Source organism: Punica granatum, chromosome 4 (genome assembly GCF_007655135.1).
Source record: "Punica granatum isolate Tunisia-2019 chromosome 4, ASM765513v2, whole genome shotgun sequence".
NCBI lineage: Eukaryota > Viridiplantae > Streptophyta > Magnoliopsida > Myrtales > Lythraceae > Punica > Punica granatum.
In genome coordinates, this window is record NC_045130.1 from 6,061,645 (window position 1) to 6,083,775 (window position 22,131).

The 22,131-nt window shown below is 39.2% G+C and overlaps 2 protein-coding genes and 1 pseudogene across 3 annotated transcripts; 1 reads left to right on the top strand and 2 right to left on the bottom strand.

Moving 5' to 3' along the window:
* The first annotated feature begins 271 nt into the window (after window positions 1–271).
* LOC116205251 lies at window positions 272–8,158 on the top strand (annotated as a pseudogene).
* Window positions 3,427–5,790, bottom strand: LOC116205249 (probable acyl-activating enzyme 12, peroxisomal). The gene is made up of 2 exons (XM_031537783.1): window positions 5,533–5,790; window positions 3,427–5,413 (listed from the first exon to the last, which is right to left on the bottom strand). The coding sequence occupies exons 1-2, from the start codon at window positions 5,728–5,730 to the stop codon at window positions 3,845–3,847; spliced, it is 1,767 nt and encodes a 588-aa protein (XP_031393643.1). The 5' UTR covers window positions 5,731–5,790; the 3' UTR covers window positions 3,427–3,844.
* Window positions 8,159–14,227: 6,069 nt separating the features above from the next.
* Window positions 14,228–20,963, bottom strand: LOC116203774 (SUPPRESSOR OF ABI3-5). Of its 2 annotated transcripts, none has more exons than XM_031535699.1 (16): window positions 20,766–20,963; window positions 20,082–20,219; window positions 19,832–19,872; window positions 18,866–19,613; window positions 18,709–18,780; window positions 18,535–18,627; window positions 18,368–18,447; window positions 18,048–18,195; window positions 17,555–17,642; window positions 17,382–17,473; window positions 17,216–17,284; window positions 16,698–16,877; window positions 16,324–16,510; window positions 15,158–16,096; window positions 14,778–14,971; window positions 14,228–14,671 (listed from the first exon to the last, which is right to left on the bottom strand). In XM_031535699.1, the coding sequence occupies exons 2-16, from the start codon at window positions 20,127–20,129 to the stop codon at window positions 14,486–14,488; spliced, it is 3,165 nt and encodes a 1,054-aa protein (XP_031391559.1). In that variant the 5' UTR covers window positions 20,130–20,219; window positions 20,766–20,963; the 3' UTR covers window positions 14,228–14,485. The 2 variants fall into 2 exon arrangements, with proteins under 2 accessions (XP_031391559.1, XP_031391558.1); XM_031535698.1 differs by having other exon boundaries at window positions 18,048–18,198.
* Window positions 20,964–22,131: the final 1,168 nt, after the last annotated feature.

Consider the following 22,131-nt stretch of genomic DNA (forward strand, 5'->3'; position numbering starts at 1 on the left):
CTCAACTTTTTTTACCTTTTTTTGTTACTTTGGTCCGTACAGCACATTTTCTGTCAAAAAAAAGGTTGATGTGGTAATTTTTTAATAAAATATTAAAAAATTAATATTAGGATCTCGGAGAGATTCGCCCGTTAATCAAAAGCCATTCCGCCGCCTATTAGGATTCTGCAATGAGTTAAGCCCATTAAGAAATTATCCAATGAGCCGAGCCCATCGTATTGCTTAGGAAACCGGCCAACAATGCTCCCGTCAGCCTCTGGCGAGCGCAGCTCAGCACGCCAACCAACATCCCTCTCTGCCTCTGTCTCTCCGTCTCTTGCTTCTCCTCCCAAGCTTCAAGCAGAAAGTCCCATCCCTTCCTCTCTCTCTCTCTCTCTCCACCCCCCCCCCCCCCCCCCCCCCCCCCCACTCCATCGTCCTCCCTGCACATCTCTGCTTTGCTTTGGGAATTCTCGAGATATTCTTGGGGTTGGTGGTGATCGACGGAGGTTGACCAAGCATGACTTCGATCAGCACCACAGCTGGGCGCAGCAGTTTCAGCGTTAAACTCGTGAGCATACCACGGATTGATCTTCCTGTTTCCTTATTAGATAAGGGGCTGTGAACGTTTCGTTAGTGATTTTTCATTCCGATGATGGGAATCGTCAATCGCTGTTCAGGTCCTGCTCGGGGACATGGGCGCCGGCAAGTCCAGCCTCGTCCTGCGATTCGTGAAGGGCCAGTTCCATGAATTCCAGGTTCCTTCTGAGCTCCCGTTCTTTATTTCTCCTATTGAATCAGCTGCTGTCCAGCTCCCTTCCAAGTTCCATTTTTTTCAGTTCTTTGCTCATGACATGTGATTAATAGGGCGATTAGTCACGAATATAGAGATTACAGTAGCTAAAGTGATGCTGACGATTCTCAGCTCCCTTCTGTAGAGGAAGCACCTTTTCCTTGGTAACGTGATCAATCACGAGTCAACTGTAGTGATACTGGAGCTAAAGTCAGAGAGACCATTGCCCTTCGGGAGCGTTAGGGATGACCCTTTTTTCATAGGGAAATGACCATCAACCTTGTCTGGAAATTCAATGAATCATGGGTATAGCAATACGGAAGCTGAGTCCGCGCAAGAGCATTTACGTTTCAGAGCATTTTATGGATAACCTTTTATTAGGTGAATCGGTAGCATCATTTTCAGTAATCTGATCAATCTCGAGTGTAATGTTTTCGTGGCTAAATTCTTGGAGAGCAATATCTTTCACGAGATTTTTGAGTGACCCTTTTTCAATGAGGAAATAAATATATAGTATCCTGGTTATGCCTGTCTTCTTCCTACTTTGCATCATCTTTACTTCATCACTTTGCTAGGAATCAACTGTGGGGGCAGCATTCTTCTCGCAGTCGCTGGCTGTTAATGATGTAACGGTAAAGCTTGAGATATGGGACACAGCTGGTCAGGAAAGGTATCATAGCTTGGCTCCAATGTACTACAGAGGTGCCGCAGCAGCTATTATCGTCTACGACATCACTAGCATGGTATTATTTCTATTCTTATCTTTCTCTTCTATCCCACTCTTGTAAGAAGAAGATTTTGTCTGTTATTCTATGTAGCGATATCTGACTTGTGAGGAGACTGGATGAAAAGATGGAAGGGTGGTACTGACATAAATATGATTAAATCCCAAACATGGAATGAAAGTGACACTGGAAGAACAGAGAAAATGTGCAGTTGACATGTAACTACCACTTCATGGTTGGGAATTCATAGATCTTTGCTGATAAATGTCTCCCTCTGTTGAATTGTAGGAATCATTTGAACGGGCCAAAAAGTGGGTGCAAGAACTTCAAAAGCGAGGTACCTTGTACTTTCTTTTCTTAATATTATTATCTGGAATTTGTTGGAGAAAAAGTTTATTAGATGAAACCCTTTATTTTTACAATTTTTTATTTTGTACATTGTCCTATATTTTCAATGAAGGACGACTTTCAGAACCTGATAAAATATATCTGTACGGCAACGAATTTTAAATTTAAGAAATGATTGTGGTTGATTCTAGAAGAAGCCTCGTGACCAAATATGGCATGGATTCTTGGCTTTAATTCCATCTTCTTTCCTTTGGAGTCGGGGTATGAAGTTTGAAATGAGTGAGCTTTTAATCTTATAGCTCCTTCCCTTTTTGAACTGCTGCAGGGAATCCTAATATGATCAAGGCACTTGCAGGAAATAAAGCTGATTTGGAGGATAGGAGGAAGGTGACAGCTGAAGTAAGTGAAGAATTTTCTGGCAGTGCTTTCTGCTTCTTAAACATTTGCATACTTGTTTCATATGTAATGTTCCTGATTCGATCCAATTTATGTCCTGCCAGTCTTGTATGCTGTTATTACTTGTGCATAGTTGCAACATCATACTGTGCTTGCTGATCATATGTTCGAGTAAACTTTTGACCCCCATATAATGGATTTGCAGGACGCACGTGTTTATGCTGAAGAAAATGGTATTTTCTTCATGGAGACTTCTGCTAAAACTGCAGTTAATGTCAACAAAATATTTAATGAAATAGGTTCGACTTTCTGCTTCTTTGCTGCCTCATTTAAAAGGATTTACCTCCATTGGACTTCTTTAACGTAAACTGTTTTGATTAAACTAATTATGGTTTTTCTTCTTTCCTTTGGCCTTTTGGCATTTATTTTGTTACTAGTTTGTACTTATTGTCCCATGTTGCTTGGCACATGCTACTGCCACTTGTGCAATTATCTTTAGATGCTCTATGAAATACTTTTGAGCAGTTATCAGCAATGTTCCGACCACAAGTTTAAATTTTAAAAAGAAGAAGAAGAAGAAGAAGAAAGGGAAATGTAAAAAATAACTATTTGAAAAAAGAGAACACTACTCATGCATGGCATTGCCCCAGTCACCTGTCAGTCACAAGTCTATGAAGGCCATAAGCATCCCCTTCCCGAATTGTTCTTGATGGTTAAGCTGATGAGATATATTGCTTATATTGCTCTGTCAGATAAAAGTTGAAGATAAGTAAATTTTGTTCTTCTTGGAGTTGGCTGAAAAAATATGAGTTGGGCTCATGAGGTTTGCTATGAAAAGAGGTGGATAATGTATTAGACCAAGTAACTATGGTTTGGGATCTGCAAGAATTTCTTGCTCGTGGCATCGGCTTGTCTGACATGCATATTATGATCAAACTATGGTTGAATGTATTAATCATTCCTGCAACCCTTCTTTATTTCTACTGGTTTTTTATTCTGGAATCCCCTTATGAACAGCTAGAAGGCTCCCAATGTTTCAATCTGAGCAGAGCCCAGCAGGGATGGTTCTTGAAAACAGATCCCATGAAGAACGTCAAGCTGCTTCATGTTGTGGATAAGTGTTCTTTTGAGTTAGCTTGCATCTTTTCTCTTCTAGGAGTTCTATTTCACGGTGTAGTTTTGGTTCTTGTTCAAACTGATGAAATGACATGTATCCAGAAACAGTACATATGAAAGAGTTCAATTTGATTGGACAGAGTCCTGCACTATGAATCTGTGTGACTGTTAAGACTAGATAAGCAAGATTATTGTACTCATACAAGACACCTGATTTTCCATGATTATGCGATGTAAGAAGCCATCGTAATGGAAACATTGATTTTGTCTAAGCTTAAGCTACAACTCTCACTCTTCCCCTTGGAGACTTTTCAACATTTCATATTGACTAATTTATAGATGCTGCATATTACATCTATACGTCTATATATATAAATATTTAAGAAACTTGATGAATCTTAACTTATTTGATCAGTCATCTGTAATTAGCACCCACTCGCAGGCTTTTATGGTGACTTCACTAGATTTTTGTCTCGATGACTGGGCTTCATAGGCGAGATGAGGCCAGAACCTGCTCACGTGACTGACTTCTGTACTGCATTACTTCTGCTGGGACTTGGTCAGTCTTCTTCTCTGAAATGTTTTCACCTACTTTGAAATTCTTTGCTAAGGCCCTCAGTTGAAACTTCTTAATTTTTCCTGTGGAAGTCTTCGGAAGCTCGGGCAAGAATTCAACCCACTTGGGGACCATGAAATGAGGTAGGTTTCTCCTGCAATACGCCATAATGTCCCCTTCATTTACATCATCAGTTCTTCCGGTTGAGTTTGGTCTAGTTGTTATGAATGCGCAAGGACTCTCTCCCCACCGAGGGTGGGACATGGCCACCACTGCTGCCTCGAGAACTCTGGGATGCCTGTAGAGAACATTCTCCAGTTCGACGCTGCTAATATTCTCACCACCCGATATTATTATGTCCTTCAGTCGGTCCTTGATCTCCAAGTAGCCATCAGGATGCACCACTGCGACATCTCCTGTGAGGAAACAGTCATTCCTAAAGGCTTTCGAGGTTGCCTCTTCATCTCTGAAGTAACCTTTCATGAGACTGCTGCCTCTGAGAGCTATCTCTCCCTTTGTTTTACCATCACATGGCACACTCAGCAGGGTCTGTGGATCCTTCACATCCACATCAGCAAGGGTTAATGTGCCGATTCCCTGGCGGGCTTTGAGCTTTGCTCGTTCTTCCTGGGGCAACTGGTCCCACTGGGCTTGCCATTCACACACCAATGCCGGCCCAGTCGCTTCAGTGAGCCCGTACGCATGTGAGACTTGAAACCCGAGGCTTTCTATCTTCCCCAGGAGTGGTGCCGGTGGGGGAGCCCCACCAATGAGTACATGGACCGGGGATGTTAAGTGGAACTCTTCGCGGGGTTTGCCTTCAAGGAGGATGTTGAGTACAACTGGTGCACAACACATGTGAGTGACATCATGTGCCTTAATGTTGTGATACACATTGGAGGCTGTTGGGTTGCGAAGACAGATGTTGGTGCCACCTCGCGCTGCGATGCCCCAGGTGAATGTCCAACCGTTACAATGGAACATTGGAAGTGTCCAGAGATACACAGGCCCATTTCCCATCTCCCATCCAAGAAGTAAGCTGAGTGTGCTTAAGTAGGCACCTCGGTGGCTATATACAACCCCCTTGGGCTCTGAAGTTGTCCCGGATGTGTAATTCAGAGCAATAGGATCCCACTCGTCCTGAAGCATTTCTCCCACATACTCTACATTGCCCCTCTGGATCAACTCCTCATACTCCAGCTCTCCTAATCGAACCCCAGTTGCTGAGTTCGCGTCGTCTATGATGATGAACAATGGCATACTACAGGAACCATTGCCAATAGGAGACTCCGCTCCTTTTACAAGTAAGCTCACAGCCTCATGGGCCAGAGCCACGAAGTGGCAATCCACAAAGAACAACTTAGCTTTGGAGTGCCGGAGGATGGCAGCTATGTTGTTAGCATCAAGCCTCGTGTTGATGGTATTGAGCACAGCCCCAGCCATTGGCACAGCAAAATGCATCTCATACATTGCTGGGATATTAGGAGCCAGTACAGACACCTGTTTTATTACATTTGTATAGCAAAGAATGTAATTGGACGATCAGTAAATTCTTCATTATGTGATCTGTTGAAAGTAGAAGTTAAAAGTTTATTAAGCTGCTCTATTGATAAACTTACAACATCGTTTTTGAGGATGTTGAAGGAACGGAGAGAAGAAGCAAGGCGGCAGCAGCGCTCATATGTCTGGCACCAGGTGAAGCGGCTCCCCTCGTACACAATGGAGGTACGATGGGAATAAACAGCGGCAGCTCTCTTCAGGAAAGTCAGAGGGCTCAGAGGAACGTAATTTGCTCCACATTTAGGTAACCTATCCATTGGCGAGTATGTATTGGTATCTCAATATTACAAACAGTTGATGATCGGGATCATGGATGATGCTACTTCATTCTTGAAACAAGTGGTTTATATAATAGGAAGAGTTAGGTTAGCCGGGCATGACAGTCCTGTAGGGGCTTTTGTGGAAACGACTGTGACCTTTGCTGCTGTTTGCAAACACTGCACTCCCTTGCTTTTGTTTGACACTTGACGTCCACCCATGTTTGATATTTTCCATGCCACCCATTTTATTGAAGCACAGAATAGTAATCTTATTCTCAGTCCACAGTCACTCATTTTATGTACCGCAACACAATTATATGAAGGCTGCTTTTGCTTTTGTTTGATATTCGACTTCCACCACACCCACGTTTGATACAAAGAGATGGAAAATGAATGTCAATGAAGTTTAAAATAATTGCATTGTGCTCTGTTTTCATGAGATTTTTTCCGTCTTCCGTGTCAGTTGTGGACATTTCCCTTCCTTGCAGGTGACCCCCTTTTTTTACCTGTATCCCGAAGAAGTGGGACAAGGCCCTTGCATTCCCTTCAAGAGAATATCTACCCTGGTCTCGGTCTATTTTTGAATCAGTTCAACAATGATTGTCCATTGATGCGGGTTCGCTAAACTTCAGGGATTGTTGATCTGCAACGGGTCAGTTTTTAGTTCTGGTAATCAATGATTGTTGATTTATATTATTCCCGCAACCTCCTATTGTTGCTACGGTAGGCTCGTTCTAATTAACCTTTGGTGGTCGCTACCCTGGACCAGATCTAATCTTCAGTCAGGGCAGCGATGAACATTGATCGATGTGGTTACTCTAAGCTTAGGTGGTTGCTCATGATCTGTCTATAGAGTACGGGTCCACCACTTCTTGCCGCCTGCTTTCACTTTAGTTTGTGGTTTTTGGCTTTGATCACCAGCTTGATTTATTCTACACCTGCACAGTTATGGGGTTAATGATTTCGTTTCAAAAAACAAGTTACGACACAACAACTTATGTATCAAAGACATATTTGATTAGAGAACGCCTCTTATTCTGTTGAAAAAGGATTGAACAGAGCTTCTTCACTCGCAGTTGGATATTTAGATACTCCTTTTATTGCAGAGAGGAAACAGAAGAGGTAAAAGCTAATGATCGTGATCTCTTCATCTTTAAGGAGGTCCTCCTTTTGGCCATGGCGCAGAAAATTTGGTGCGTGTGGCAACCGGATGCAGTAGATTTTTTCCGGAAGTAGAACTTTAATCTATGGCAGATGTTGATAGGTGCCAAGGGTTCCGCATCAGTTGATCTTCTGGTAATCAGATGTCTGGATAGGATTGCCTAATATACTGTCTTCAACATAGTCCAAACTCATCTTCCCCAACAGAAGTCACGTATGGCCCCTCATGGCCTGGCTACAACCGATTGGTTGGTGTAAGCCTCTATGAACGAGTGTCAACCACATGTGCTTCATGACAGTGTCCATACCCGGTTCCATCTGGTTCGGAAGACATTACCTTACACCCAAAGGTTCCTCACCTTTGTCCGTACTGGAAAAGATGTCGATAATGCCTGCAGATTCATTATTTCCTGGATTGATTCTTTGGCCGGAAAAGGACGAGATAAAAAGCAGGGAGCAGATCTTTATTTGGAGTCGTCGCGTTCAATTGGAAAGGTGAGCAGAGATTCTCCGTCACCTCTTTTTCAGAAATGATGGGTGTAAAGTTGGTCTGTCTGTGAATTGTAGCATAATGTGGTGGGTCAGAATGGGAGCTTTGTTGTCTGTGCGCTCGTGACTTCTACCTCAAATAATTGAAGTTCGAGTTCGACGTGATTTTCCCCGGTGAGACATGAACAAGGCCAAGTTTGGCTATGCGTCGTTCTAGTTCGAAACAAGGTGGATTGGACTTGGGGGAGTCCTGGAAGCCAATGTAATGCTATTACTAAGCTCAAGCTTGGCTCGTTCAAGCAAAAGGTCGCGAGGGAGCTCAAGAATACCTAACTGGGCCAGAAGTAGGCTAGTTTGGGTGTGGCTATAAAGTTGTGGTTGGTGCGAAGAGATGGAAATGGAGTGGACCCGCATCGCTATATTGGGCCAAGGTAATTTTGTGCTGTGCAAAAACGACATAGAAAAGTACATAACGAATCGACAACAATGTGTTGTGGCTATGCTACCACTACTAACGGCCCTCGAACTCCGACAGCAAAACATCTAATTCTATCTTTTAAATGACGGAAAGCTTTGATGATCAAAATTGGGATTAGACGGGATCTATTGTCATTACAGGAATGGAAATATCGATTATTAAGATAAAGCTTTGCAAGAAGTAGGTGCAGCTGCGTCTGCATTGTGAACGCGAGTAGGATATTATCACAAGGTTATTGTGGACAATAATTCAGTACGGTCAACATAATTGCACCAACCTCAATTTTTTCTTTTTTTAGTAACGCAGCGTTTGGATTTCGAGTGAACGAACAATTTGATCCTCAAATAGTCTGTTTGTCAACACTTTTTTGAGTCTTCGAAAGATTCATTCGTCACAAAAATAGATCTCAATGTTCATCCCGTCAAACGAAGTGATCCTTCATGAAACGACCGTTACGGATTGCTGATGCGACAACTAACTCTATTAAATTAAATTCTAATATATATATATATATATATATAAAACAATTTATTTATAATAAAAAAAAAGTTCTTAAACGCATGGGGAAGGTGGGATGGTATATTTTTACACTAAAAAGAGGAAAAACTTTAAAAAAATTCAAAAAATTAGAAGATTTTGTTGTTTTATTCATATATTTGACGGATCATACGTGCAGTGAATTGACATTAAAGTAGCAAAATAGAAAAATGCATATGGAAACAAAAAATAAATTTTTGACCAATTTTTAATCATATGTATGATATATGGCTATATATATATATATATATATATATCCTAAAGAGTTTGACCTAGTGGTTAAGGTACGCCTAAGTTTACATCGGTCCCGGGTTCGAATTTCCTTGAGGCCACCAGAGCGCTTTTGGTGTGATTATCCTCTCTGTGCGTCGCCGGGGATTCACAAAACTCTGAAAATTAGTCGGGCGAAACTTGAACATTCCGAGTTAGAAAAAAAAAATCTACACATATATATATATATATATATACACGCACGCACGCACGTATGTATCCTTTCCTTTCCACACTAAAGCGAGGGTCAGGGGTTCGGGAGGGGGGGGGGGGGGGGGGGGGCGCCTCTTCGCTGTCCACCTCCCGTTGGAGATAGGTGGCTTGTGGGCCCCGCACACCCCCACCCCTCTCCCCCCCCCCCCAAACCAGTCACTCGCTCCGACGTTCTTTTTATCTTTGATAGAAGGATCATTTTAATGGCGAAATTTTGTTGAACGTCTGAAATATTGTCAAACAAATACTTCGAGGATCAATTTTTTTTTCCTTTTGTATATAAACTTGACCTATAATTCCCGCGTTGCGCGAGCATATTATATTTTTTATTTTAGTAAATATTTTGTTGGAGAAAAAATTCAAGAGTGTATATTCGTTATCGGTTGTTATATATATTATATGTTTTTATTATATAAAGGTACTTGAAATGTTGATAAAGGTACTCAAAAAGTTGATAAATTTACGAGTTGAGGTATTGCTAAAAAATGATTGCTCGGAGGATCCTTATCGAGGATCTCTTTGATCATGCTTTGATGTCTTTATATATATATATATATATATTGAAGGTATTACGTACGAATCTGTATTATTAGAACTTTTTATTTTTATAACACCTCTTTTCAATATAACTCGTTCATGATTTTAGTTTAACATTCCAGGTTTCAGAAAATTGTAAATAGAGAAAAGAAAAAGTCGAAAACAATCTAAAATAAAAATTTCAATCATATTTGTTCTAAACTAATTCATATCCCGTGAAACCAAACATGTTGACCCATTATAGGCAATATCATAAATCTACATATATATATATATATATATATATATATAGCATGATTCGAATTGGGTCTGGCCAGATGGTCTCATAACACTCGGTTTCTAAATGAAATTTTCTTAGTTTTTTGAAATTTAAAATTATCTTTTATTATGAAATTAGTAACAAAATTTTTCGAAATTATTTTTCAGTTATAATTTCATTTTAAAAAGACCGAAATATCATAAAATCTTTTGAATACTATGGTAATCTCCAATTGAAGGGAATATGAATTTTTTAAATGAGAATTTCTAGGTTTTTTTTTTATTTTCGGAATTATTTTCAATAAAAAATATTTTTTTAAAGATTTATCATCTTAAAATACAATTTCTTGATTTCTTTAATTTTTATAATTTATATAACATAACGTAATTAAAAGAAATGAGAAGATTTTATTATATTTATAGATATTATTTAAAAATTGATACTTCGTCACATAAATATTAGCATAAAAATAAGTACATTTCAGTATATATTCATACATAATATAAATATATTAATATATGGCCTTAGAACGCTCGGTTTTTGTATTAAATCTAATAAGTAATATTAGTATATATTTTCTAAAAGGAATTTTCTATGTTCTAATTTATTTATTTTTTTTTATTTTAGGAATTATTTTTAATACAATATATTTTTTAAAGATATCTCATCATATAATTTGATTTCTTGATTTTTTTAAATTTATATAACATAATGTATTTGAAGTAAATGAGAGAATTTATAATATGTATAGATATTATTTAATAAAATTGAATTTTTAAATAAAAATTAATATTTTTTCACATAATTATTAACATCAAAATAAGTATATATCCATACATAATATAATTATATTAATAGATGGATAGAATTTTCTCGATTTTCTCGATTTTTTTATTTTTTATTTTTTGAAATTTGAAATTATCTTTTATTATGAAATTAGCAGCAAAATCTTCCGAAATTATTTTCGGTTATAATATTTCATTTAAAAAACTAAAAATATCACAAAATCTTTTGAATACTATGATGATCTCCAATTGAATTTAATAATCTTGAATTTATGTATAGATATTATTTAATAATCTTAAATTTTTTAAAAAATAATATTTTATCACATAAATATTAACAGTAAAAATAAGTATTTATTAGTATATATTCATACATAATATTAACATCAAAATAAGTATTCATTAGTATGTATTCATACAAAGTATTAATGAATATATACTAATGAATATATACTCGAATGACAGAAGACCACTTAAGACGCGTGTTTTGGGGGAGAGAAAGACATAATAGAAACCGGCATTTCATGACTGTAATAACTTGAATCAATCTAGTGTTTTTCCATGAATGATGTAACTTTCAAATCTTCCCTTAGCCTATCTATAGTAGGAATAAGAGGGCAGATAATTAGTCAATCATTTCTTTAGTTATAGTTAATTACTAATAGTTTAGAATTTTGGACTTATCATTAATAGCTAGACATACATGAATTAGTGCCGTCCACAAAAGAAGACAAAAACAAATACATGCATTACATTAATTGTACGTGTTAATTTTTGAGAGAATTTCAATGGTACGCGTGCTCTTGAAATTCGTAACTCTTGCCCACATTTTAAAGTCCTACGAATTCTCCATATTAGTCCTATTCCCAGATGAAAATCTAATTCTTATATTAAATATGGGTCATTATTGCTATCATGTCTATAGATAAGAAAGAAGGGGGGAAATAAACCTTAACTTCATCTATACATATACAATCATAGATATAGACTCGTGATTCTCCCTTTTATTAATACACAAAAATTGTACATTAACCTGCGCATACATCCTTTTTTATTTAGCAATCTCAATGTTGATATTGTGAGGGTCCGCGAACGATAACTTATAATTATTAATTTAAATTAGGTATAGGTTCGATTGCATGAATATATGTGATATTGAGAAATCATTTAATTTATTAAGAAAACTTTTTTTAAAGATTACTGTTCATTTAATGAATCAGGAGAAGTTATTATATTTGAAGAAAATATTTAATATTTAAATGTTATTTTAATTTAATAATTAAATATAGTAATTGTATTAAAAATATAATAAAAAATAAAGAAAATTTAGAGAGCTAAGTATCAGGTAAATGAAACTCCTACATTTCGCATTTTAACTTTTACATATTATGATATATATGTATATATGCCCTTAGCAAGCAATTACGACTAATTTCAACTAAATATGAATCGCAATTAAAATTTGAAGGTTGTATATCACAAGACAGGTACACTACACAACATCGAATCTACCTGCAAAATAAAGAAGACTTGTCCTGTTATATTTTATGTTTTGTGAAGAGAAAAAGGTCCCCAAGAACTCTTTCATTACGTACATACATACGTATATCGCAATGGTAATTTAGGTCGATGATTTCTGACTAAAAAAGCAAAGGTCTACTAAGTTACACGGACACACACAAAAAAGATGCATGGATAAATTAAGTTGAATGAGCAACTCAGAAACGCATTATCAGGAGGTAGGCGATTTTTTATATTTCACCAATAACTGAGGGTTTTCAAATGAGTTCCCACGATTCCGCTATTCTGCTTTTATATATATTATATATTGATATTGATGAAAGACCAAATCGTTAGTTCAATCAAAAAAATAACAATTTCCTTTTAGTTAATGAATCGGCTAGTCAGGTCACGTGACCTGGGAGGGGACGGCACGTGTGCAGACCCACACCGCGTATACGACTTATCTTCTTGAGCTCAACGACAGACCAAGAGAAGAAAATCGCGGACATGAGGATATTCGGAAAACATGTTTTCCCCCGGCAAATTGTACTTCTCTGTTCAGGGTACGTTCGTTACCGGACATCTCAATCCCTGTCTAATTTTGAAATTGTTCAAATAACATGGGTGTGTAATCAATCACATTAAGATGTTGAATGAATGGGTGTGTATCGTTGGAGTTGTTCTTTGATCTCCCTTAAAAGTGGCTCATTTGATCATTTATTATATACTTTGCTTTCTGATACGTTATCTTAATAAACCATTTTCGTTCTAGACCCTCTTCTCAGTTTAAGGTTATTCGGCCTTCATGGCCTACATGATTAGGGGCTCCTATTACATACCCGATATCAAATTTCATATTCCTCCGGTTGAGGATTCCCTTATTCGCACGGAAGAATGGCCGTCAAGGCATAATTTGTGTATGTCATCATTTCGATCTGCTGCAGGCTACTTGTGTTGGGTGCGACGACGTATGACGTGCACCGGTCCATCAAGAACAACCAGGAGCCTCCGTCCAAGGAGCAAGTTGAAGCTCCCGAAGAATACATCAGATCGGTTCGATTATCGCCTTGAGTTATACTGATAAACCAAACCATGTGCCGTACTTTACATTTGCGCCATAATTCGATGGTGTCGGTCGGTGGTACCTTCCCACCAGCAAGACTTCTTGAACACATGGTTTCGCAATGGCTGTCGCGCATTGTTTTTGTACTAACCAGGGTATTGCCGCGCCATCCCACGATCAGAAATTTTTTAATCCATCATAATAGTTTGGGTAGTAGCTAATATATAATATAATAGAAATTAATGATAAAAATGCTTCTGAGTAAAATTATGGAAACTTGATTGATAGTAAATGCTCCAAATTTTTTCAAAGATTGTAATAATTAATATTTCATATGATATAAAATTAAAATTTCTTCTAAATCTCTTAATTTGAATTTTCAATATTTTCAATTGCAGTATCATAATCGCAATATAATAGATCTTAAGTAGTCCGCTAATTTTAGGTGGACGAACTTTCTTGCAATAGGATCGATATTTATAAAAAGCATATCGTAGCCAATGCCAAGTTAATATCCGAACATGAATTAAGCTCATTCAATATGTTATTCTAACGTTGCGTTTCACTGTAAAAATAATGACATTTATATCGTCACAAATTAAAAGAGACAACTTTTATCAACGTGGATTGGTTTTAGGTGAATTGTGACTTGTTATCCACCTTGGGTGTGAGTCTTATGATTTGAGAAAATCACGATCATAGAGGTTTATCTCTTATTAGGTTAATCTCATTTGAATCAAAATTAATTGGACCAGAGGATTTTCAAATATCAAGTGATACACACTGAAAAATCACAAATATAAAGAGACTATTTAAATTGTAAAAAATTGAAATAAACTTTCCTCAATGTTGACTGATTTTAAGTGAGCTAATAGTTTAGGTAAAGTATCTGATAAATCTTTTTATTGGAGAAAATTCACGATCGGAAAAAGTTTATTCATTAGTAAGACGAGTTCGCTCGAATCTAGATAAGTCGAATCTAGTGAATTTTCGAATATCAAATAGTACACACCTAAAAAATATATTAATATACTTAAATTTAATAAAAAAATTTAAAAATGGAAAAAATTTAATTTATTTAAAATAAGAAAGGAAAAAAATATGAGAGTGACAGATGGCTTTTTAAACGAGTTTTAGTATATAAAGATAGATGGAGAGAGATGCTTCTGTACTGTAAAGACACAGTGAAAAAGAGGATGTCGATGACCAAGAAGCTGTTTCAATTATGAAATCTTAAAGTCTAGACCTTAAGTAATAAATTTGATTGCTCAATCATATGGGTACATGGGAAGCTTCAGTTGATCGGGTTCTTCGTTAGGAACATACCCAAAAGGAAAACCAATCATATATACCATTTTCGACGCGCAAAAAGATATTAGATGGAGCTTTCATCACTCAGGACTCTAATTTCTTCATTCGAGAAGCGGCTACCAACAAAATGCTTCAGATGATTGGTTTCAGGACATCTCCCGGAACCTCGCGAGAGACTTCTTGTGAATGAGGGTCTTGTAACTATCGCCTGCCTGGACCTCGAGGCTTGGATCAACTACTTTCTTCTTCTGTTGACTCCCGAGCCCTGCTCGACTTTCCACTGCCTGTGCTTGAACTGGTTCTACCATCCCACTTCCGTCCTTCCCTAGACCCTGCTCAGCACCAAGCACAAACAAGCAAATAGTACCCGATGATTATTCTATTACAGATTTTGCCAGATTCTTGAAACAGTTGAGCAGAGAAGAAATTAATCGTTACCGCTCCTTCCTGCCAGCCCATGTTGCGGAGCATCCGATTACCGACGTTGCTCTCATCAATCGCTTTATCTGCTGTGATCACCTCATAACTGGGTGTATTGATGTTGGGATCTCCTGCCCCACGTCCACCCCCTACACCCGGGGGAAATGGCATGGAAGAATCCAAACTACTCTTCTTGAATCCCACATCTCGATCTTGAACCATTTCAAAATCATAGAACCGAATTGATCAAATTAGTAGGAAACCATCCAAGAAAACCAACAAATCACCATCCCTGTATTCCTTTTATATACGGACGCAAGTCTTCAAGATTGCCTTGAAGAGCTAAGGAATAAGAAGTTCATATCAAGGTCATGTGCGAGGATTTAAGCAAGGCTTACTTGTATCTGCAAATTCTAGATCAGATACATCAGCAGCAGCAGAAGATGAACCATATAAGCTCCTTCTCTCAGCAGCACGATCCCTGTAACCCGTATGAGGCTGATCTCTTTGATTAGATGAAGCCGAACTCAATGGCACCTCGGAGAACCTCCTCTTGCCGCTCCCAGAAGCTGAAGGTGTCGAATAAGAACCCAATGCTGATGCATTGGTTTTGAATGGAGTCGACGAAGCAAGCTCGTCTCCATTATTCACCAATGAGGATGAAGAACCCATGAAAGCAAAAGCAGAAGACGGTGAAACTCCAGCAGAAGAGCCCGAATACAATGCCTCTGATCTCTCAACAGCTCTTCCCGATCCCCTGATCACACCCATCAAGCTTCCCCCCGAGCTATTGACAATAGGCCTCGGCTTTGCTTGAGATTCATAAGCAGGAAGACTCATGCTAACTCCTGAACTCAAAGTGGAATTATCCTTGCTCTTATTGGAAAGCCCAGAAGAGGCAAAGGGCTTTTCTTTATCATCGGATAACTGACCTTCATCAAGAGCCACACGGGTCGCTTGTCCTTCGTGGGTCCTCTGTTTCCACATTGTCAACACATTGCTCATTTTCTTCTTGCTAGCAAGGATGCTGCTTTTCGATGCCAGTTTAATCTCTTTCGCCTTCTCCTTCTCTTTCTTCTCTGCTGCTATGGCAGCAGCTGCAGCAGCTTGGACAGCATCTGGTAATGAAGCAGCAGCAGCCTTCTCAGCTGATGTTATAGTTGCAGCAGGTGCAGAGATGACCACCTTCCTGTTACTACTGGAGCCGTCTGTCCCCTTGGAAGGCTCAGATTCTTTACTTGGCGTTTTACCATCATTCTGATCTGTGCAGGGCACATATTGCTGGGTTTGGTGATCGAAAGAGTACCAAATGCCATTATTACCGTCGTAATATAGACCTGCACATCGATGGCATCGAGAAACAACTTATTCAGAATGACCACCGGGAACCTCCAGCATCGACAAATCCCAAGGTTACTGAAATAAACTAGCTAAGATTCTGTAAAGCTCTTGCTGAGATGATGGATCAAAGGCACAGAATAAAGCATAAGAAACCACTTCAGTTCTCTTAAGGATATATCACTTATTTCCTGCTGCAGGTGCGTGATTGGATTAAAGGAGAAACCTGTAGTCCCATCATAGTAGAACCCAGAGGCAGCGTCATAATAATAACCCGATGCTTCGTCCCACACGAAACCAGATTGTGGAGCTGAGCCATCTTTCTGACCCGAGATTTCCCCACCACCTTGTGCATCAGTGCTTTGCTTGTCATCAGGATTATATTCTTTTGGTGCCCATCCAACAGCATCATACTTCAAGAATAAAAGTGGTATATGAGGATCTAACTAGTGAAAGTTAGGGACAAATGGACCAACAAACAAAACACAGAATAAAAAATTCTGATCGACACATCATAGAGCCACAAGGATCTCACAAGTAAACTTATAGACAGAAAACATGGACGGAAGTTCCAAAGATAAGAAGCAAAATATTATTCACCTGTTGGGAGAAGGCTGCAGCCTCAATTGCTGCAGCAGCTAGGCTGCTTGATTGTGAAGATGCAGATGCCCCTGATCCTGGACCAAGAACGCTTTTTGCATAAGCTACTCTGAGAATCTGCCCATTCTTTTCAAGGGCTGTACCATTTGTCGCTTCAAGAGCTTTAGTGGCTTCCTGTACCTGTAACGGATCAAACATGCGGCTTCAATTATCACATCAAAATACATAGTAAAGCACTTAGAACACAAATCACTCTGCATTTATAACATTCAAGTGCATATTTCAGATTATGCTAACCTACCCAAGAATGAACTCATTGTGTGTTCTAGCATTCAAGGGCTAAAAGAACTGGGACTACAGTAAAAATTTCACCAGCGCTATAATTCCTTCTAGGATCAATTGATAATTTTATTTTCAACATAAAAAGATGGGATACAACTGGGGATAAAAGAAAAAGGGAATAGGGAATGACAACTAATGCTTGTCAGGGGCAAAGCTCGGAAATAGATAAAACACACCGAATAAAAATGTACAAATGCGAATCCCCTTGACACATGAGTAAACTTGTCTCTGACAAGACGAAGATCCTGCAATTCAGCAATATATTTCATGTAAGTACTTTACCAAAAGTCCACGTATGCTAGTAATCTGTACCTAAAAGAATCTATAATTTAACAGCACTACCTTGATGGGAGCATGTTTCGAGAATTCATATCGAAGCAATTCTTCATCAGCATTTTCATCCAACCCACGAACAACCAGAACATGTGTTGGCCCTGATAAATATAACCAAGATAGTATCTACAGCAGAACGTTCATATCGTTGAGCCAGTAAAAGCAAAACACTATGGACCAACCTGCTTCCGATCCTTTTCTCCCCAATGCTGCTTGACTCGATGAGATAACATCTGCTGGGGGGGCATCATCTGTCCGTGGCTCATTACACTGACCAACAAAAAGACAAACATGATGACTTAGAAGAGTGAGGAAACAGCAGAATTTTTCATTGTGACCTTAATGAGAAGAAAATTTCAACAATAACTGTCCCAAGTTCCAACCAACAAAGATTCCGAAAGGGACTGATGATGCCATTTTTCATTAGAGAAGATCAAGGTAAAAAATAACAAGTCCAGATGAACATAATTTTTTTTTCAACTCTCATGTGTAAGAGCAATATCCGTAGCCTTTCACATAATTTTGTTTTTGTTCATCAAGAAAAAGATTTTGCATCCAGCCCCACTTTCATCATAGAGTCGTGCTTTCCGCATTTTAAAATTGCACCATCAAACTGTAGCAGAACGAGTCCAAAAAATAAATTGACTCAGGCTAAAGCACGTGATGTAGATCAACCTGAAAGCAGGATGTTCTTCGAGCAAAATTAATGCAGCCACATATGATGCACATCCAATCAGAGGGCACAATCATATTTCTGTGGTTACTGTGACCTGATTTCACCTGGTTTTCCTGATTAAAAGATCCAGACCCGGCAGTTGGCTTGCTACTGCAACAAAGCATAGTTCAGATGGACAATAAATGTTGACACGGATGAATGGAAATGCACATGTCAACATTGATAATTAGGATTGCTCAGCAATAGCATCAATACTGACCAAAACAGAAATGTAACAGAAAGACCCACGATGGAAAAACTATAAGACCAAAGTATATACCTGTACTCAAAGAAAACTTTTCTACCATCTACAACAAGACCATCATCCCCAATTCGATCCATCATTGCTTTTGCAGCTCCCTGTGAAAAAAGAGAATGTACACCTCAACCTGTAATTGACTGCCTTCCCGTAGTTTACGACTCCACAGTTAAAGCAGACATACTTACCACAGAAGGAAAGTCAATAAATGCAAAGCCCCGAGATAAACCAGAAATGCGCTCTTTAATTACGCGGACATGGCGAAGAGGTCCCCATTCCAACTAATGGAGAATGTCAGAAAAATTTTAGTCAATGACATGAATAAATGTAAGCAAAAAAATTGCGAGTGTAGTAGATCATACTAGAATCTGATATAGATCTTCTTCAGTTGTTTTCTGTGAGAGACCCTTGACAACAACAGTGGCAGATGGGGCCTAACAAGAAACAGTAATATTATCATAAATATGAAAAGTAAACAACAGAATTCACGTGAATCACGGAATTATAAGACATACATACCACTGCATAATAGTCATGCTGTCGTTTCTCATCACGGTCCCTTCGCCTTTCATACCGACCATCATCGTAACTGTCTTCCCGATGACTACGACTACGACTACGATCACGAGATCTTGATCTTAGATAATCATCACGCCCACGAGACCTAGAATGGGAGCGTGACCTGGACCTGGACCTAGACCGTGATCGGGATTGCTCGTACCTTCCATGCGGACTTTGACCTCTTTCCCTGTTTGAACTTCTTTTATCATGTTCACGATCGTGATAATCACGCCTCCTTGAACTGCCATCTCTCCTACTGCTTCTGTCATAATCAGAGTCATAACTACGACAGCCGTACTCATAATCTCGTTCACGACTATCCTCTCGGTGTTGGTGTGAAGTACGAGACCTATGCCCATAATCATCATAACCATAGTCATCACGCTCCCTATCCCCGTATCTAGCAGATCGATCAAATCCACGATCACGATAGTTGTCACCAGCACGATATACATCTTGTAATTTATCATATTCCTGACTTGAATCGATATCATTATAAGTATCATGTCTCCTAGAAGCTCTTTCAAGCGGATATTCTTCTTCATAACTCCTCTTCCTCGAGTGAGGCCAAAAACCAACAGCGGAAGGCGGTGGAGGATAATCGTCCCTCTCCAAGTGGTCCTGAGGGTATGCTTTTCTTGGGTAGATGTTCTCTCCTGAATATCTATCACCTAAGAACCTCCTTTCATCATATGAATTTCCGACCCTGAAAGAAGAGGAAAGACCGGGATGGAGGGCGATGAATTATATATTCAGACATGCGGGGAAAAAAACACTCAGGTTTCAATTCCTTTTGGAAGGGTCCATGCTAAAAGGTGGAAATATGCGAATAAGCAAAGCATACTGTGAAAGCAAAAAATTGCAAAGACCAAAGTTAGGGGGATAAGCTCACAAATACAAGACATAAGAATTCCAAGTACTCACCGGAAATTAGGCTCATGGGCAGCACCATACCCCTCCAAAGCCTGTGGATTCAAGAGAATAACCTATGTCAGCGATGAATAATCGACATGAAATGAGGATAGGCAAACTCCCGTCCACATCCACAATGCCCAACAGCTTTCTCTCAATTTTCTTTTAAGGCCCAAAAAATGGACAATCACATGAGCCCTAAAACTTTCCATCGAATTATCACTCCCGCATAGGTTTTATTTAAGGAGGAAACCACAATTACGCTGTTGTTATCCCATCCTTGTTGAGGACCGTAGCGTCCAGGATCCATATCTCGGAAGCAGAACCCGTGACTCTTATCCCCCTACAAAGTTCTCTCCTTGACCTTTCACAGTAGGTGCAGATTATTTGGAAAACTTTCCTGTAATATCGCACAAAACATAGAGAGTTACACCCTGATGAACCGAGAAGCAATAAATCCAATGTCGGCCTCTGCCTGCTCTTTTACAACGAGAATCCTAATCAAACCCTCTTCAAACACATTCAAAGGTAGCCAGTCTTCGATATTCTTATCAAGCTACATATAGGATCTGATGGACGCAGCATTGGGAAACAAATCATCTACACGAACTGGGTGTCAGCAAGCATTGCCAACAGTTAACCGAAAACAAAAGCAGAATACCAGTTAACCTGTGCACAATGTATTCAACAATGTACCGAATTTCACAAGATTGGTCCATTATACAATCATAAAAGGCTTAGCTTTTCAACGGTAGCTCAGAAATCTCTCTCATAGTCACTTCCTAATCACTAGGATAGGATGCAGCGATAATTCGGCTCGGAGGGAGCACTCTCCCTCGCTGTCCATCTCCAGCTGGGACCATCAGACAACAATTGCAAGCTAATAACGCTCACTAATTGAGCCAGAAACCTACGAACCACAGAACCCTAAAACGAAAGTCGGCACCTTTTCACTTCAGTCGGGCAATGACTCAGCCCGCCGCAGGGGCAGCAGGAGTCGTCCTGCCGAGCGGAGATCGACAAGGTGAGAGAGAAGGCAAGGCGGAGCAGCCGAGGATCGGGATGAGCAGCTGCCGAAGGCTAGAAGAGCTGCACAAGAACTTTCGGGTTAACGAACGAACGAAAGCGGAGAAGAAAAAGAAGCAGTAGAAGCGCTATAAAAGAGAGAAGGCTTTTCCTCCGAATCAGAGGATGCGACAGTCTCACAATTATAAACTGCCCATGGTATTGTCAATAATTTCAGTGTTTGCCATCGACTCTTTTCGCTGTTTTTTTCGACAGAACAAGGTCGGCTTGGGTAGCGAAGCTCGGCCTATTAATATTAATGTTCCAAAAATAAATAAAAATTGTTGCTTGAAATTGTGAACTGATGGGCTGAACAAAAACGGTCGACCCATAATTGGGCTTTTCAGAGCGTGTTTTGTTCGGCCAGCAATCCTGTTCGATATCGAAATGGATTTTCAGTGTTCCGGGTCGTGTACGTAATGGTGGCCATGACTCGTGTCCGTTCAAGTTTTTGGCCAGGTCGAATCTAACATAACTGCTCAGTTTATTTCGGTTTCCTCGTTAGTCAAAAACATGATTATCCTGGAACAAGCCTGGAGACTGATCTTGCTCCAGTTTGACAACGGTGGATGCTTCGAGCTTTTATGGCATGCATGACCATTTAGGGGGGCAACCTATATCCTATTGAGTTTTCCCTTCTGTTTTCTTGAAATTGTCTTAGTCCGGCTCCTTAGGATCTATGATTTCACTCTTTCTTTACCTCCTCTCTAGTTTTGCTTCCCTCGGATTGAATTCCTAGATCCGTTCCATAACCATTGAAATCTGCATTGTTCCAATCGGATTCGAGTTGCGCAAAAATCTGCTTGAAGTTACAGTATCTTCGTTCATGCATGCAAAAAAAGAAAAGCATAGTTCTAGTAAAACATGGCTTCTCCTCTATCTCAGACATAGATTTCATAAGTCCTGGAGTCCAGATTACAATCTAAAGAGTGTCTCGTCTCATAAGGACACTCATTGGAAAGGTGGAGTGATTTTTCTCGAGACCCGGAAACCTGCTATGGTTCCTCCGTGTTCGGTACTTTCACTGGTAAATGGTTCATGAACCTAACAAGAGATAATACAACTATTTTTTACCGGAGGGGAAATACAGAAACTGCTTTTGCTTGTTCTTTGCAACTACAACAGCGGCAATGTGCCATTTAAGATTTTTAGGACACGAGGAATGAAATATATACGCGCGTTTGTGTGTTTGTATCTATGGAGATTAGTTCTTGGTTCCAACTGACAGGATCTAGAAGGAAGATAGC